At 46.0% G+C, this 17,804-nt stretch overlaps 1 protein-coding gene across 4 annotated transcripts in view; it reads right to left on the bottom strand.

The window, feature by feature from the left end:
• The window catches only part of kif5ab (kinesin family member 5A, b), a 48,844-nt gene that overhangs the window by 27,426 nt on the left and 3,614 nt on the right, over positions 1-17,804 (bottom strand). For all 4 annotated transcript variants that reach the window (XM_088633661.1, XM_088633662.1, XM_088633659.1 and 1 more), the window contains exon 2: positions 975-1,062. In XM_088633661.1, coding sequence (XP_088489787.1) covers positions 975-1,062 — 88 coding nt within the window. The remainder of the gene's footprint in view (positions 1-974; positions 1,063-17,804) is intronic.

Raw genomic sequence — 17,804 nt, 5'->3', positions numbered from 1 at the left:
TCCATTTTAAGATCTGCGGACTGTCAGATCACGTTTGATGAGTTTCTTTTCATTTGAAAGTAAGAAAACAGGCACCTGTTCACACTATTGAGGTATTTTAAAGCAGACAGCTGTATATAAATCTAAGCAGAGACAGAGGGGCTATATCTAGTTATATTTGCTTCTAAACAAAGAAAGAATATTGGGTAAAACACATACGAGTGTCTCTCATAAAGTGGCGCAGAGTAAATTTACTTCTCTTGCTTGTTTGAGATCCCCAAATTCTCGATCAGACTGCTCTAATGGGTCTGATCTAACAGCAAGTTAAAAGGACACCTGCTTAATTTGTTTTTTCATTTTGGGGGGGAAAAGGAAGATGACGACAGGTTCAAATGGAACAAAACATTGAAATAGTAATGAGCTGGCACAGCTCATGGCCTGGTCTACAGGCTCTTCTGGAGAAAGGTCTTGTGTAGAGGAAAGGGGACTGAGTTAGAACCAGGAAAACTGTACAAGCATCTGTTCCCTGTGTATTCCTCTCCTGGCATAAAGAAGGGCCTTCCATTTTAAATGCAATTGGTCTTAATCTGGTTAGCCTTTGGGAAGATGGCTTTCCATCTAGGAGTCTGATCCAATGGCAAGTTAAACAAACATCCAATTAATCAACAGACAGCTGGAGAAGAATGATGTGCAATATGAAATGTTTGTCCATCAGACTTCCGCTTCATCATGTTTGTCGATTCCGCCAATTGCCGAATGGCCACAAAATTAGCAATTTAATGTGTTTCTTTAATTCCATTTTAATCTAGATGGCTTGACCGATTAACCTAGACGCTAGAAAGCTGGTTAGTCAGATCTGATTTACTTTAATTTTGCATGGCACTAAAGATGAAACATTTTCTTAAAAAAGTACAAAAAACGTGAAAATATTTGAAACTGTTAATTTTGACAATCTTCCATCCATCCACACACTTTCCACACATACACACACTCACCTTTCACAATCTGCTTGGCACAAGTGTTGTAGACCTGCTCCTGGGTGGTGTTGGTAGGAAACACTCGGTCAAACACATAGGGCTTCCCCTTTAAGAGAAGAGGAAAGGGCGATCAGAAAGTGAAGATGAAGGGAAGAAACAAGTTCTTAAGGCCTCCAGCGAAGATAGAGGGAAGCAGAGATCAGATGCATCAAAGAATCGCCTTTCAGAGAGGAGTTCACAGGCTCCTGAAATTGGATGCTGTTTAGTGCCAACCCAGTACAGGGGTATCTGTCCTTTTAAAGTCTGTGCCCCTGGGAGTTTTCTGAGCAAACCGAATAGAAATCCACCAAAACCAAAACAAACAAGCAAAACCGAACGGTTAGTATAAAGACCATGAGAGAACTGAGACAGCAGGAAAGGGGAATTTAGAGGAGTGAGCAGGACCCCCAGGGACATGCAGAATGTCCCCTATCAGAGCACAGTGCGTGACGGTTCTCCTTTCGTCTGTATTCAGGTCTGATTTCTATTTGACAGCTTCTGGAGATCTGATGTATCGGGGCCGTATGGTCATTGGCCACAGTGTCTTTTCGGCTTGCGATTGTGCACCAGGTACGGTCGTGTTGCAGTGCAGACCGCTGTAGCCCAGAGGAGAGTGCTTTTCTTCCAGACCCTGGGCTGCACAAAACAGTTCTGGTCAATAAAAATGAAATTAGTAGCCGGCTTCTGTTGTATACCCATCCAGTTTTGACACCGCCAGTTGTTTGAGACTCCTCACTGAAGTCTCGCTGGAGGTGCCTTTAGAAACCCCTTCATTAAGTTTGATTGTGTATTATCATTCGGTTATTTAGCTGTCACATTTACCCAGGGCACTCTGTATTCAAAACAATTGTAAAAAAAATATGGGCTGATATAAACAAAGAAAACCCTGTGAACACAAGAATTTAGGGTAGTACAATAACCAGAGTAAAACAAAGCCGTGAAATTATTGTGCCACTAATTTATAGAGATGCGTTATTACAGAAATGTCAAAGCCTGTAGGCTCTCCCCCAGTCTGAGCATGTGCACTCATGCAACCTGGCTGGAGGCGGGGTGAGGCTGAGAGGAGGACTGCGGTACAGTACAGGATGTACTGCCCGTGTGCTAGCAGTTGGCGGTGTGGGGCAGCCGAGCGTGGCCTGCGTCCCTGCGGAGGGCTTATCTCCGCGCTGGTGAGTCCAGTAGCCCGCTGGTTCTGTCAGTCCAGCTGGGAGAGCTGGGCAGGGTGAGGAAACAGGCTCTCCTCGGCAGTTCTCCTCCCATTTCTCTTCCTGTCAAGGCCCTGTCAGAGGGGAGACGAGGGCTCGGGCTGCAGCTGCATCTCAGTGAGGGGAGGTGGGGGGAACAGCCCTCTCTCCGACAGCACGGGGCCCAGACCGCGCGGGGCTGGGGGCTGGGGGCAGGGGGACAGGTGAGTGGGCGGTTTGGTCTTGTCTCCTCCTTTTCCCTTCACCTCTTTTCGTTTCCATCTTCTCTCTGCGGTTTTGGCCTCGGTAAGCATCACTTGGGCAATTTTTCCGTAAAGCCGTCTCTGAAAGAGGAAACGAGCTGCCCTCTCTTCCCGGACCCCAGTCCAGTGCGGCTGGTCAGTCACGTCTGCACGGAAACCTGTTCCTCATTTCCCCCTCCCTCGTGGATACGCCAGAGCACAGCCTGCACGGAGAGGCAAATCTGCCCAGCAGTGCCCTGTGTGCAGTATCCCATTCTGATATCTCCCTGGGGAGTCATCCAGAAGAGTAAAGCCAAGCAAGTCATTTCAATAATAATAATCAGAAGCAGAACAGTTCATCCTATTAATGTGTTATGCTTTGCTTTTACTGAAAAGCACCACACGCGTCCAGAGGTTTGCTGCATGCATAAAGGTGATCATGCCTTTTGGTGGAGAAACAGTCTTTTTCTTTACAGCACTGCACATCTTAAACCCTGCAATCGGACTCCTACACCATGCTTTAGCTTGTAATGCAAGGTGTCGGCAGCCCTGCAGTCAGGACCTCCCGCGGGCTGGGAGAGAAAAGAGGACCAGCTGCAGTTAATGGAATCTGAAAGCCTTTTAAGGACAGACCTGTGGACCTGGCTCCCTCCCCCGCCCCCCTCCTCGCTGCTCCCTGCAGCACATACTGGACTGAGACAAAACTCACAGGCCAGCGCTGCACCAGCCAAGATCAATGCAGCTGTGCTGCAGTCAAGAAATATATATTTACTGTGTTATCCATCCCTCTCTTTTCTAACTCTTTCTTCCAATACGGGGTGGCAGGGCAGCCGGAGCCTGTTCCGGCAAGCAATGGGCGCAAGGCGGGGTACGCCTTGGACGAGACACCAGTCCATCGCAGGGCACACACAGACACGCACACCCTCACATAAGGGCCTGTTTTCGCAGAGGCCAGTTAACCTGCCAGGATGGTTTTGGACTGTGGGAGGAAACCGCGGTGCCCAGAGGAAACCCACACAAACACAAGGAGAACATGCAAACTCCACACAGACAGCACCCCAGGAATTGAATGCAGGGCCTCAACTCTGCAAGGCAGCAATACTAACCACTGTGTCACTGTGCCGCCTGTACTGTGCTGCTGTATACAAGACTGCTTGGTGGTAATGCCAGTTAATGGGACGATACTAATATATGCAGTAATACGATATTGCCAGTTTAACAGTGCTCAGATAAAGGATTGTTAAATTTGATAATGCATGTGGAGATTGCTTATTAGTGCATTTCTTCAATATACCAGTCAGGTACATCATTTTTCTTATCTGTGTCTGGTCCTGAGTATGTTACTAAACGCATACTGTACACATCAAGTGCACTGTCCTTGCATTAATAAAACCTTAAGGCTTCCAAACTAAGCAAATGATTAAGCAATACAACATCATGAATGGGCAGGGGGCATAGTGTTCCTCATTTAACAGTAGGTCTTGTAGATGGTCTTTTTTTAAATTTAATAATCATTTTTCTAATTGGTTCTCCTGCAAATGGACTAATATACTGTAGGTTCTGTTAGGGACACTGTTTTAGATGGTATCACTGAGAATTATCACCCTATGGCAGGAGTAGATGTAAAGGTTCATGGTGAAATGGAACATGGATCTGAATACTGTAGAATTTAGACATCTGTTTGGATGCAGCAGAACTCTGTAGACGTGGGTTAGGTGCTAGGGAGCAGAAACAATCAGACAGGCTGATATTAGGAGAAAATAAAAATTTGATGTCAGATATTGAGAAGGTGAAGACTTGATTGTGTAAAAGGCTTTCAAAGAACTTTCTCTTTTTAATTTTTAATGACATTTTATCTGGACTAGAGGCTCACATGTTTTAGTAATCTATTGTATAGATTAATCTATCATAACTATCACTTACTGTTGATGCCTGGACAAGAGCCTGCACAGCAGATAACCAAATAAAAAAACAAACTTGTATTTCAGGTTTTTGTAAAGGAGATCAATCTTCAGAAAAGCCCTGTACTTGATTAACAACTCAAATATGACGACGAATATAAATACATTGTGTGAAAACCAACAAAAGATACAGTACAGACTACTGTACAGGCACAGAAGCAGCTTTATATGCTGAATCTAGTTCATGTTGCATAATGTCAGTCCACTTTAGAGCAAGAGAAGTAAACCACTGCATTAAAGAGGGTTAAGATATACTGTAGAGAATTTCTTTCATTTATCAATGCAGATCTGGGCTGATTGGCTTATTACTAATTTTACTGTTGTTTTTTGGCCAGTACAGCATATGTGGGTGTGCCAGTGTGTGCTGCATCAGCTGGTTAGTGGGTGACTGTGCAGGCTTTACAGCATGAAGTGCCATCTAACCAAACTGCCTCAGCAGAAACTCTGCCAGCCACCTCATCCTGTTCTTTATGCTCTCAGCATTGATGGAAAATCCCTGACTGATTGTTTGAGCCTGGCAGCGCAAGTGAGGCACAGCGAGCATATATTTTTGAACCAAAGACGAGACAGAAAGGTCCCCAAACTAAACACAGCAGAGGAAACGTGTGCATACCTTCCGTAGGCAAAGCGCGAGCATTGATTTGTGTGCTTTGGAATGGGTGCAGCGCTCAGAGGTTCTGAAATGCAGAAATAAGGGTGCAACAGCAGTCTGACACCCCCATGTCCTCAATGAGACCCCTCGTCATTTAGTGTTGTAGAATAGAAAACCAGGTATTAACATTTTCTTAGGAACCCCTTGGCATTCCAGCCAACGGGGAGTTATGTTGTTGCATGTGGAAGAGGGTGGCATGGTGACGCAGTGGTGAGCACTGCTGCCTCACAGCGCTGGGGCCCTGGGCTCAATTCCAGTGCTGCTGTCTGGGTGGAGTTTGCATGTTCTTCCCGTGTCCACGTGGGTTTTGTCCGGCTGCTCAAGTTGCTTCCCACAGTCAAAAGATACACTGGTATGTCAACTGGCTTCCATACAAAAGTGGTCTTGGTGTGTGTGCGTGCGTGCGTGCGTGCGTGCGTGCGTGCGCCCTGTGATGGACTGGTTAGAAAATGGATACTTGGAGTTGGAAGATGCCAGTGGGGCAATCAGTAATGCATCACACTTTCAGCATTTCGAAATTGAGCGAGTTCATTTGGGTCATTTCTGTGAGATGAGATGCACCCTCTTCTTTTTCAGTTCTGTTGCGTCTCTCTGGGTGTAACAGATCAACAGCTCAGTGCAAACGCTCAGTTTACTCACACGCAATTAGCACACTGGCATTAGAGCAGAAAACCTTGTTTCTATCTGCAGCGGCTCCCGGGGGAGGGACACAGCTGTTTGCTGCTCCCACTGATCCCAGCTGGAGTGTATTAAGCTATCCAGCCAGCTAGCGGAGAACAAACGGATTTGTCCAAGGCTGGAAAAAACACCGCCTCTGTCTCTGTTCTGTTCCCATCCCTTTTCTTTCAATCTGCCCACCAACTAGCATCCTCTGGAGCAAAAGAGGATTACAGATTGTAATTGCATCTCTGCCCACTTCCAGCTCCCCTTACGAATTAGAGACCAACCGCGCAGAAAACGGGAGGAGAAGGCTTTTACACAGCGAGCAGCAATAATCCTCAAGCAACCAGGGCTTAGAAAAGCAAGAACTGAAATAGAATTCACCGATTGGGAGAAATTATATTCTGAAAAGGTGGACTGTGCGGAGGTCAATTGAAAGGCCGTAGGCACAGCTTGCTTCAGCACCAAGCAGAAAAGCACCAATGACCTCTGTCGTTGCGGCTGCACCTTCTTTCAAGGAGAGCAGGAATCATTGAGCTGCCTGCACCCAGTTCAGCGAGATGAGCTCAATGGCCTCCTATCTTCTGCTCTTCTGTATTATCTGAACTTGCAGGACCGATGAGTTGACCCCGTGTCACCTCACGTCTCCGGAGAGCTCTTTGTGTCCACGTTAGGAGCATCATCCTTACTTTAAGGAAGGACAGGGGAGATGGAGCGTTGTGGAAGCCATTGCCGGAAATGGAATAAACAAAATGCTAAATGAACTGTATACTAGATTCAGCATATAATCCTGCTTCTGTGCTTGTACAGCTGTCTTGTTACACTTTTTCTAGTTATCTTTTTGTTGGTTTCCCACTTTTGTTTAGTATTCTTCAGTGTATTTGAGTTGTCCTTAACGTGAAACATCTCAGAAAAGCTGTGATGCTGTTCCTGGTGGGGGGTCACAAGAATAAGAGAACAAAGATAAAAATACAGCAACGCTCAGCTTTAATCTTGTATTATCCGTTTTTGCAGCCCGGAGTGTTTATTTGCCTTTTGTATAATGAAATCTAGAAATTTACTGTACCCTGAGCAGTGCTCTAATTTTGTCAGCCCCGAGAGGCAGATGCAGCCAGCAGAGCACAAAGCTGACAGACAGACAGGAGTGAAAAAATGTTACAATTGGATTTAAAAATGATTTTAAAACATGTGCATCAGTAGATCTGCTGAGGCACTTACAGTATGTAACTTGTGTTTTATCTGATTGTATCAATTCTTTGCTTGGGCCTGTTAGTTCTGCCTGTGAACTAATGCTGCCAAAAGAACACCCGATTTAGCGGAATGCGCTGCAAAAGTCAAGAAGTATTGGGAGTTGTGCACTTGGCACCACTGTTAAGACTGCAGTAGGAATAGTGCTATAATGGCCTCATCTTTTATGCAGCATCGTCTGCAGCTTTGTGTTTGATTTGAATATGCACATTAGAGGAATGTGTGAGGTGTTAAATATTCTTAAAGGTGACCATGTGCCCAACCTTTATAATGATCACAGTCTATACAATAGTAGAAGCATATTAGATGACAGCAAAGCACGGTGAAAGCGTGCTCATGCATGGCACAAACCACGGATGAGCATGACGGAGTGAAGTAAACACATAGTAAAATCATGGTAAAACCATGGTGATCCCTATATCCCTATAACCTTTTTTACACCTAACTGTAAAGTTCTTTGAGATGCTACTTTTGAAGGTGCTAAATAAAGCTTATTGATATTATTATTAGGAAAGAAACTGGCAGGTTCCTCCTGCAAACACTCATAAAGCCCGTGGCCTCAGCCTCCCTGATCAATGAGCAGGATGCTGTGCGCGTAGCTGTCAGGAGCTCAGCTCAGCTGAGCTCAGCTTGTGACCGAGCCACAGGTGCAGTTGCTGAGGTGTAAGGTGAAATAGCCACAGTGCTGATTGGATCCTGCATCTGGGGTGCTAGCTGATAATTCAGGTTTGCAAAGCTCTGTCCCCCACTGGTAAATACATAAAGCATGTGGAAAACGTTTGAAAAAAACCTTCCTGCTGTCCCACATGGAGAGCAGCACGTGTGTTTAACTACTGTCAGTAAACACAAGGGAAGGACACACTAAAATGTGCATTAAATGTGAATTAATAATTCCAGATTTCAAGACTCAGCTTTGACAAAACATCAAGGAGGCTGACACGACAATATGCTTAATAGTCTAATTACAGCTTTAATAACTCCCTACAGCCTTCAGGTTATGAAAATGATGTTCACTGCAATTAACCAATCCATCTGACCATGCAAGGTTTCCCACTAAATGTTCATTTCACAAGCTCAAAGTTTTGTTGTCCTTTCCTGTGAAATTCGAGCCCACCTACAGTATCCAGGTCTAGGTGAATAGGGACTTTTCTCCAAGCTCCTTCATGGCTGTGAAGTACAGTAGGCGTAATCTCTTTCCATTTTCTATTTGCATGTTTACTTTCCACTGTTGCCTGTGTGTCTGACTTCAACTTCCTAGAAATCCTGTGGCAGCATCACCCCGGAGTTGGATAAGTGATGGGGAAAGCCTATACAGCAACCAATTAAAAACTGAGAGAAGACTAATCAACATGCTTAGTCACGGAAGTGACAGAGAGGGGAATTCATTTTCTGACACTTCACCTGTGAAATGGGAGAATAATTAAAAGAGTTCATCGGGGGGAAAAAGAAGGAAATGCAGAACTTATTGAATCACGCACCAGCAGAATAGCAATGCACATCTCTGTGTTGAGCCTGTTCTTGTCATGACGGGACTCTATAAACCAGTGAGCAACTTGTTATTGCACACAGGCTGCTGGCCTGGCTTTCGTTCTTGGTGCTGAGTGGGCCCTGAACATAATACTCAGTTTTTATCAACTGATTGTCAACATTCACCCAACCATCATACTGCCATCAGCTTTTATTGGTAGGGGATGGCCATTTTACTCTTGTTAATTGTTTCGAACCAGCATGAAGAAGTAGTTGCTGAATATTTGTTAGCACATTACTCGGTGTTTAATTAAACACACTGGGAGTGGAAAAAAAAGAAAAAGGAATTCACCGTATCTCTTCCACGCTTTAAGTTCCAAGTTTTAAGTTTTAAAACTTAAAGTTTTAAAGTCAAAGCGTGATGTGACACACTGACACTGTCAAACAAGGTGGCTACAGGAAGCTACCGATATTGTATTGACAGTTTTCAGCGGCAGTCTTGCTGTCAGATGCGCAACAAATTAAAACACACACTACACGATTTACATACATCAGAAGAGTGGCTGTATCTCTTGTCTGAGGTTCTGCATATATAGTCCAGCTAGTCTCCAGGTAACGGAGGTACGTAGGAAAGCTTACGTACAGGTGAGGGAGCAGAGATATGCTAATGGCGAACCCTGAAGATTTCTCTTCAAGTGCCACTCCGCTGGACACCGGACTGACAGAAAGATCGATGTGCCCCGTGATACGTGTCACGCGGGACCGTCCCGGGCCAGAGCGCGGGCCACTCTGCGGCACTCCGTGACTCCTGCATGACAGGGAGAGGAACGAGCTGGGACTGCAAAGAGGCACTCTGCCCCAGCGCATCATCTCCGATCGGAATGAGGCGGCTCACCCTGCGGAGATTTATGTCGTGCCTTTATTTATTTATATAAATTGTTTATGAGGGAGTGCGAGGCTGTGGAAGGAGGTGGTGGTGGGGGGGGGGTCACGACAAAAACGCCGCAGGGTGTTACAGGAATAAGCTGAGCAAAACTGCCCGACAACAGCCGATCAAAGCCGTGCTCAGTGCAGCAGGTTCGAACGTGACGGACAGGCGTAGAGTTAAGCCTGTGGTGGGGCTTGTAACAGAGAAACCACGAGCAAGGGCGATAGACCATGACATCTCAAAATGACCAGCGCAGCCGGTTTGTAATGTAGAGAGTGGCAGGAGGTTACATTTGGAAATCAGAATTAAGAGTACATCTGTATTAGTTATACTCTTAGATGCTGTAACTAAATAGGTGTTTTTTTTTACCGAATTTACTGAATCTATTTGACAGACTGGCAGCCCCAGTCACAACAGCTGGAGCGCCGAACGGCTTTGTGATTTCAGGTTAGCGTTAGAAGCACAGCTCTGTTCTGGGTGACGGTGAGACAACGCTGCTGCCTCTCTGCTTCGTGGTGTCCTACAGTGTTTGACCGCTGTGCTTCGTGTCTACAAGGCCCAGGGGAATTAGACTGACTCACGCGTGACTGTTGTGCCCACTTGCAAGTCTGTTCAATTATTCAAGAGGAAATAAAAAGCTTTGCAAAGCTGGCAGTTGTCTCCCTCAACCTACAGTGCTTGGTCCTTGGTACAGCAATGGGTTTAGGATGAGGAAAAAAAGAAACATTTCTGCTTGAGTCTAGGCAGGCAAACCTAAGCTGAGTTTTTTTTTTTCGTAAGACAGGAGAGTCAAACTTTTATTTTAGAGACCTTGTTTTTTGATCTTCTGTCTCACCTCTCAACTACAATATTGAATCAATTGTTGCCTTAATGGTTCAGTTTGGTTTAATATGATTGTTAGCCATTGACTTTGAAAAACCTCTTAAACATCGTTATGTACTGCACTGATGTTTCTGACTCAGTGGTAAGGATGGAGACCAGTGGAACCAGACTCCTTGGAACTGCCAGGCAAGCAAGAATTAAAATTCTACACAACCCACACGTGACTGATGAATGTTTGTTGAAATGGTTTTTGACCTGTAGCTGCTGATTGTAAATGACTAATTTTCGAAATTTTGGAACATACTATAGATACTTCATTTGTGTCAAGACTCCAAACACCTAGTGACTAGTGACAGTGACACACACAAAAAAAAACCCAAATCCTCAGAAATCCAAGTCATTTTTTAGCCAGCAGAATTCAGAAAAGAATCGCAGTCTTTGGTAAATATTTTAATTCCAGTAGAAAGCAGAATAATCGGTAAGGTGGCGTAAAGTGATGTTCAGCTAGCAGCCATAAATTCCGAAGCAGGAATTGGTGCATTCAGATGGTCTTTTGCACGGGATGAATACAAAATGCCTATTATGATTTGCAATCTCAGGAATGCAGCACTTAGCATGGATGAACAGAGGCTGACAAATTGCCAGTTTTAAAGCGACAATTGCTGATAGCAGTAACCTTCACAATCCAGGCAGGGTAGGTATTTCCTTTTGTTTTTTTACTTGAGAGTGCCATGTCGCTGCTAATTCAAACTCTGCTCCATCCAGTCTTAATGGTGTCCATTAGAAGAATATGTGAATGGCACCGGATCTCAATAGTAATGTAGGTGATTTTTCCTCTTTTTTCAATTCCTCTAATCATTTTTTTCCTTCACCTCTTGTCCTCCCTCTTTCACCCATAATATTGGAATGCAGTTCCCACTAATTATCTTATCAAAGAGGGAAATTAAATGTGGGGGAGAGAGGAAAATGAATGGAATTAATGTAAGAATTAATGTAACTATAAAAAAGTAATAGAATTGTCCTTGAAGCTGGGGGGGTGGTGGAGGGAAACAATGGTGTCCAATTGGTGTGGAGAGATTCTCTGAGACCCCAAATGCATGCCAGGCGCAGACAGGACAAACTGGCATTTTTGTTTTGTTTTCCTATACGGTACTGGAAGAGCACCAAATAGGACAGCCATTTTACAGTTCCTATAAATACAGGAAGAAAAGAAAAGTCTGATTTGTTGAAGAATAAAAACCCGTAGACCTGGATGAGATGGCAATTCACTGGCTTGAACCACAGCTATTGAAGTCAGAGCAGACACCAAGGGCCAAACCCGGTTTAGATAAGGCTGCGTGTGCTGTCGTGCTAAACACAAATCCTGCAGTGTGCACCTGCAGGAAATGAAAAAAGCACTGTCCATCCCGACCCTTCAGTAAGGCCTCAGTGCTCTTGTCTTCTAGGTGGCAACACAAACTTGAAATTAACAATAACCATTTGAATCCTAAACTGAGTGCAGAAGCAGGGATCAGACTGATGTTTGAGGGTAGGGGCAGTGCACCTGAAGGGGACACAAGAGGCCCCACACCCTCTCCCCCCAGCCCACCTCCCCGACCTGCTGCTGAAACAGAGCACGACTGCACGTCAGCCAAGGGGGAGCAATGAGACCCATTACACACGCACCAGGCCCGGTAAGTGGCGAATCATTCTGAGCAGCTTTATTAGATTAAGATAACAAAGAATGGGGCTACTGCCACTCCATGCTGGAGAGCTAATCCTGCTCTTAGGCTTTTTAAAAGCACAGCGCAGAGTCCCCTGTTGCACAAATCTGCTGGCACAGCCCACGGTGTAGAGCCTGTATGCCATATTTCAGTGTCTTCCTCCACATTTGCAGGCCCACACGCTTAAAAAAGTACCCGCCATTCTTATGAATCCCTTGTTCTTTTTTTTCCTGCTAGGTTGGCGATGGTCTTATGGAGGTCTGTTTATAAAGCTCTTCTTGCATTTCCAGTCACTGTCAATGCCAAACTCTTCCTGCACTGAAGGCTGACATACTGTACCTATGTGGGAGTGGAAATGGAAGTTTCCATTTCTGTGCATCGCAGCGTCGTCTTCCAGGTGGGAAAGCAATAAGGCTTGGTCTCTCTCCCTCTCTCTACAGCCTCCCCACACCTCTCACCCACGCCTTCTCTGCTCGAGAGCCTGTCCTGGCCTACCTGCTCTCCTAGGTTTACTTACACTGAATAACTGTTACCTCTTGGATTATAAATATATCCATTTCAAATTGCTCACAGCTGGTTCATAAAAAAGAAGCAAGGAAGGCTGGGCCTCTCTGTTCTGGGATGAGAGTACATTTGTACAACATAAACATACAGTGGTGTGAGAAAAGTAAGTACACCCTTGTAATATTCTATGGTTTGATCAATTAATCATGTGCCCTTGTTTAGCAGCACCTGATTCTAATTACCTTCTTAACTGATATGGAATCAGTACTTACTTTTTCACACAAGGCTACTGAAAGTTGGCTGATTTTTTTTTGTTTAATAAATATCGACAAAGTAAAATTTGTATGTGTTACTTGTCACGGGATTAGTTTCATCTACTGTTAGGACTTGGTGAGGACTAGATGAAGGTCAGATATGTCTTAATAAGTAAAACCATTGAATCGTAAGGGGGTGTACTTTTTTTTCACATCACTGTATGCCTTATCCATCTCGACCTTAATTCCAGGGTGATCAGATTTGCCATTTTCTATATACAGTAATATGATTTAATACTCTTTTGGCTCTTATCTCCTGCCCAGCGAGTGAGATGCTGTGTGGGTCAGTCTGACAGCGCACGCCTGGAAAATTGGTATTGATGCCTGACACTGGAGCAGCAGAATTCTCTGAAGCGTGACTGCTGCTCGTTTCCCAGCCTCCTGACTCATCGATCTCCGATCGGCTCAGGTAGTGCAGGGTTAACAGGACAGCCCAGCTTTTGGTCTCGCCCTGGGATCTGCATCTACACAGAATCGTGGGTCGGGAGACTCACCCTTGAAACCTGGGAGCATGTTGATCCCCCAGGGGTACTCTTGCGTGACAGCCTGCCTGGGAACGGCACTGTGATTTTAAAGGCCACTTCCCGGCATTTTAAACGAAAGAAAAGAACAGAAATATCACAAACAACTCTCCTCCATACATCACTGTAAGCAAGTGTAAAAATAGATTAAAAATCCAGCTTGAGCTTGGGGACAGGCTGCTTGATTAGATTTATCTCGTTTTTTCATCTGTTAAGGCTCTGCACACCTCTGTGTGGGCAAACGTTTTACACAGCACAGCATGTTTACCGTATGATTTATTAAGTCATTGTGATTTTTCTTTCTTTCTGTCGTTAGTCCAGTATAGTTAGTCCCAGTTAGTCCCAGTGCCAATTGAATCAAATGTCATGTTATTAAATATTACACTTTGGAGAGACTTGGTCTCCCAGAATGATTTTCAACGTGCTTAGCACTGACCAGGTGACGCGCACACTGCCTGGCACCGCAGTGCTGAAACACACCCAGCTTGGACCTCCAGCTTTTAAGCTTCAAGGAAAAGCGGAGAGGAAATTCAGTTTCAATTGAGTTACACAAATGGCCACTGAGCCTCAGATTCTGCTGGACAGTGCCGCTGGAATGAGAGCAAGCCCCGTCTCTGCGCTCAGCGCCTCATGATAGCTCACGGCGCACAGAGTGCAGAAAGGCAGGTTTGGGTATGAGATTATAAGACAGGGATTGTGGGGAACACTGCGTCACTGTGTCTACGGCGTGTGCAGTCCCTGCTTGGGAATATCTGTGAAAGAGAGGTGGGAGAGAAATGCCAGAGCTGGGCCTGTGAGATGATCTTGAACGAGAGCAGCCCGTACCCTGTCAAGGTCACCTTGCAACATCATTTTCTTCCAGATTGCGTTCCTGACTGCTTCTTCTCCACCTGCTATATTGACGTGTAGACCCGTGCCTATGTAAACAGGACCTGCCCATGGGCCGGTTGGTGGGATTGAGGGGCCTGTTCTGTGGTCACTAGGAAATTCTCCAGATGTGCGTCTCTGGTCGGGAATCATCAGGAAGGGGATTCTGAGTGGGCCGCCAACGTGCAGCGCGGTGATGGATGTGTGACAAGGCATGCACAGCAAAGCTCGCTGCTCGGAGTCATGCATGCATGCACGTACGCACAGAGAGCCGACGAGACAGGCAGCTCTTGCCGTGAGGCAAAGGAAAAGCCGCCCCCATTTTAAACGTTTGGCAATATTGCATGAGCTGATAAGACGTAAAACCTCCCCTCACCTCCCCCCCTGGAAAACAAAAGGCCTGCCGTGTGGACCCCCAAAGATCCCTCCCTGCTCACTCAAGCAGGTGAAAAACATGTCTAGAAAATTTCAGCCCCCACGACATGTTGCTGGCATTAGCCCTAACCGATATCACACACTCAAATAAGCAATCAGGGTGCTGTGCATGTACTGACATATACAGTGACCCACTAGCATGTACAACACACCCACAACAGTGTGCGTGTTCGCACGGGCATGATCTCAGCATGACTCTTCCTGATCTCCGCCCGTCCACGCCTGTCTGCTGCTGCCCTCGTTCTCCTCATTGACCTGCACTGCTCCTTTTATGCTCGTCAGCTGTGCTTTCAGTCGAAGCCTACATCCCACTCACCCACGCCAACAGCAGATTGAACCTAAACCCGCTCTTAAATGCATTGAACAATTTCAGCTGCAGAACTGACCAGGGCTGCAGGACAGGTCTGGGCGCGGCCAGCTGGAGCCACTGAGGGTTACAAAAGCTGAGTATCGAGCCTTTGGCAGCGAACGATACTGCGGGAGGAAGGCCAGACTTCAGGTCCTTTTCCTTCCTCTTCCTCTTTTTCCTTTTTTGTTCGCCTGACCGCCTTTGAGCCGCCGAAGCTCGGAGTCTTCCGAGGCTCAAGTGGTTTCTTCTCTTGATTAAAAGATAAAAGCAAGCCGTGCATCATGATCAACGTCTACCGCCCTCCCTCTGCAGCCTGGATGAGCCTTTTGAATGCTGATTCAGGTGGTAAACAAGACGTCTTACCAACTCAACACGATCGAACTTGTGTTGCTTTCATTTTTTTTTCCCCTAGGCGATGGGAAGAACGTTTTATTTCTTAACTTGCGTCACAAAAACACAAGTTCTGGAATTAATTATTAAAGCCTTTCTTTATACTTTATACTTTATACTTTCTCTATACTCTATTTTGGCTGAGGGCAGAGAGTGTTTTAATTCCTACAGTATGAACATGTTAGTGATTGTACTTATATCTCTTGCTATGGATGTGAACTCTTAAAGTGCCCACAACCAGTGTGGAGCTGTAGTCATATACCAGGTCACTTTCTGAGAGGAAGGCACTATATCCAAAGAGCCATGCTGTCCGGGCCAGCGTATGACAAATGCCAACACAAAGACACATATGACATGATTGAAGTACTCTAGAAGCTACCTCAGTCTTTCAGGATTTCTCTAACCCTCCCACCAGTGTTGAGGCACACATGGAAGGATTCTGCTGTTCTTGTTTTGAAAGACAGTAATAAAGGCATTAAACTCTCTCAGATTGATTGTTGTTTGCTCATCTCAGTGAACGGAATCCAAATTAAGTTTTTTTTTAATTCATTACCAATTTGCTGAGTGTTTTACTGGAGCAGTTCAGGTGGGGTGCTTTGCTCAAGGTTACAACAGCAGTGCCTCACCTGGGATATGAACCCACATCCTTCCAGGTGCAAGTCTATGACCCTGACTACTGCAAAACACTACAAAATGGTTTTTCACAGCAGCGGAACCAACCCTGCCTTCACTGCTGAGAGCCAGCTGCTGCTACCACAGATTGCCAACATCAGGTCTTGTTGGCTCGTTACCACGATTATAGTTAGTTGAGCTTCTTTGCAGTATCCAACCCCAGTTCCATCGTGGTAAAAAAAATTGCCCGCATCACTGTCAGCAGGCAATTCTTATTAAACAAAGCAAACCAAGGGCACATCAGTGTCGCTGCAGTTGTCACTCTCCTGTATTTCTGTTGTTTGACAGGGGTGGCTTGGCTGGAGGTGTTCCTTTAAGGAATTCAACATCTAGTCCAGGGCTCCTGCCACACATCTGCATGCCAGTATAGCCAGCTGCCCAGGAGAAGCTTGCTTTGGGGGTCTGGGCAACTGACTGGCACACAGGGCCTCTGTTTTCTGGAGGACTAAAAATATGCAGAGGTCATAAGATCTGCTTTCGGCGCTCGGCGTTATAACAATAAGAACAGGGCATGCTGATGCAGCAGTTTCCACCAGTGGTGGCTATTCTGCAGCACAACCCAGAGCATCTCCCGAGATCATGTGAGCTGCACACAGCTACGCCGAACCTAAATATCACTGAAACAGCATTAATGCTGAAGACAACGGCCCTGCGAAACAAATAAGGAGGCAGACAATCACATCTCGCAGCACGGGAGGCCAGATTTCATTAATAATGCATGAAATCTACGACAAGAGAACAGAGGAGCTATAACGGTGCATTCTATATTCTATAGGGACGGAACTGACTATCATGCAGCCTATGCATGGTCCTCACTCCGACTTCTATGAACACTGCCTCTAGGGATTCAGGATGTCGGTTTAACACCTCGTCTGAAAGTGGATGAAGTCGTACAGTGTTGTTATGCAGAGATGAACGTTTTATGCATCCATTAAATTTAATAGCGTCTGCAATTGTGTCTGCAGCTGAGCTTTCAATACAGTGGCCACAACCCATGCGGGGAACAGTATAGACGTTTCCTGGAATGAAGGCTCAGGGAGAGGGCCTGCGCTGTTGGGGCACAAGCAGCCCCCCTCCAGGGCCCGTCTCGCATGTCCGCTCCTGCCTGTTCAAGGGCCCCCAGCCCCCCTCCCGCTCTCTGCACTACAGCAATGCAGGCCGGTTAGGCCAGGCTGTGACTGACTGAGTGATGGAGTCGCTGAGGGTTAACACACTGCTTTCAGCCCAGGGCCAGCAGGGGCCACTCATCAGTGCCTCCCCGTCTGCCTCTGGCTCTCTGTTCTAGCTCAGCCACAGATATGCACAGCTCAGCCTTTGCTGCAGATCTGGCCCCACTGTCCCATCTGTAATTCGTCGGAGCTGCGTCTGCATACCTGGCTGGCTGTGAGTGGACTTAGCCGTGCGGTACGCCTGCGTGAGACCAGGAGGGACTGTGTGGATGTGTCTTTGTGTGTGTTTATCAAAGAAGGCGCGCGTCTCTTATGGCCCAGGCACACTGAGGGGCTCGGAGCATGCCTCATCGCCATGGTGACGTCTCCCCGGAGGAGGCAGTGGAGAGTGCCGGGCAGGTGCAGCAGTGTAAGTCACCCTGAGACACTTTGCAATATACAGGCTCTTGAGAGCAATGGGATCATCATCACCTGCGTACGACGCTGCAGGAGAAAGCAAATCCTTACAGTGTGTTTCTGTAGAGAAACGCAGCTTGAGAGTTTAAAGCTGTACCTGCTCATAAAGGGCAACCCAACCCATAGCTGTTAGTTAGTACTAAAACATGGTGCATCTCAACGCATATACATGCAATAAAGCTTCTTTATCAGACTGAGAATTTCGATCTGATAAGACAGCTCTGTCATATTAAAATGTGCACAAACCTAAAAAAAAAACCCAACA

Source organism: Lepisosteus platostomus, chromosome 1 (assembly GCF_059453375.1).
Source record: "Lepisosteus platostomus isolate fLepPlt1 chromosome 1, fLepPlt1.hap1, whole genome shotgun sequence".
In the NCBI taxonomy this organism is placed as follows: Eukaryota; Metazoa; Chordata; class Actinopteri; order Semionotiformes; family Lepisosteidae; genus Lepisosteus; species Lepisosteus platostomus.
This window is presented reverse-complemented; position numbering and strand designations above follow the sequence as displayed.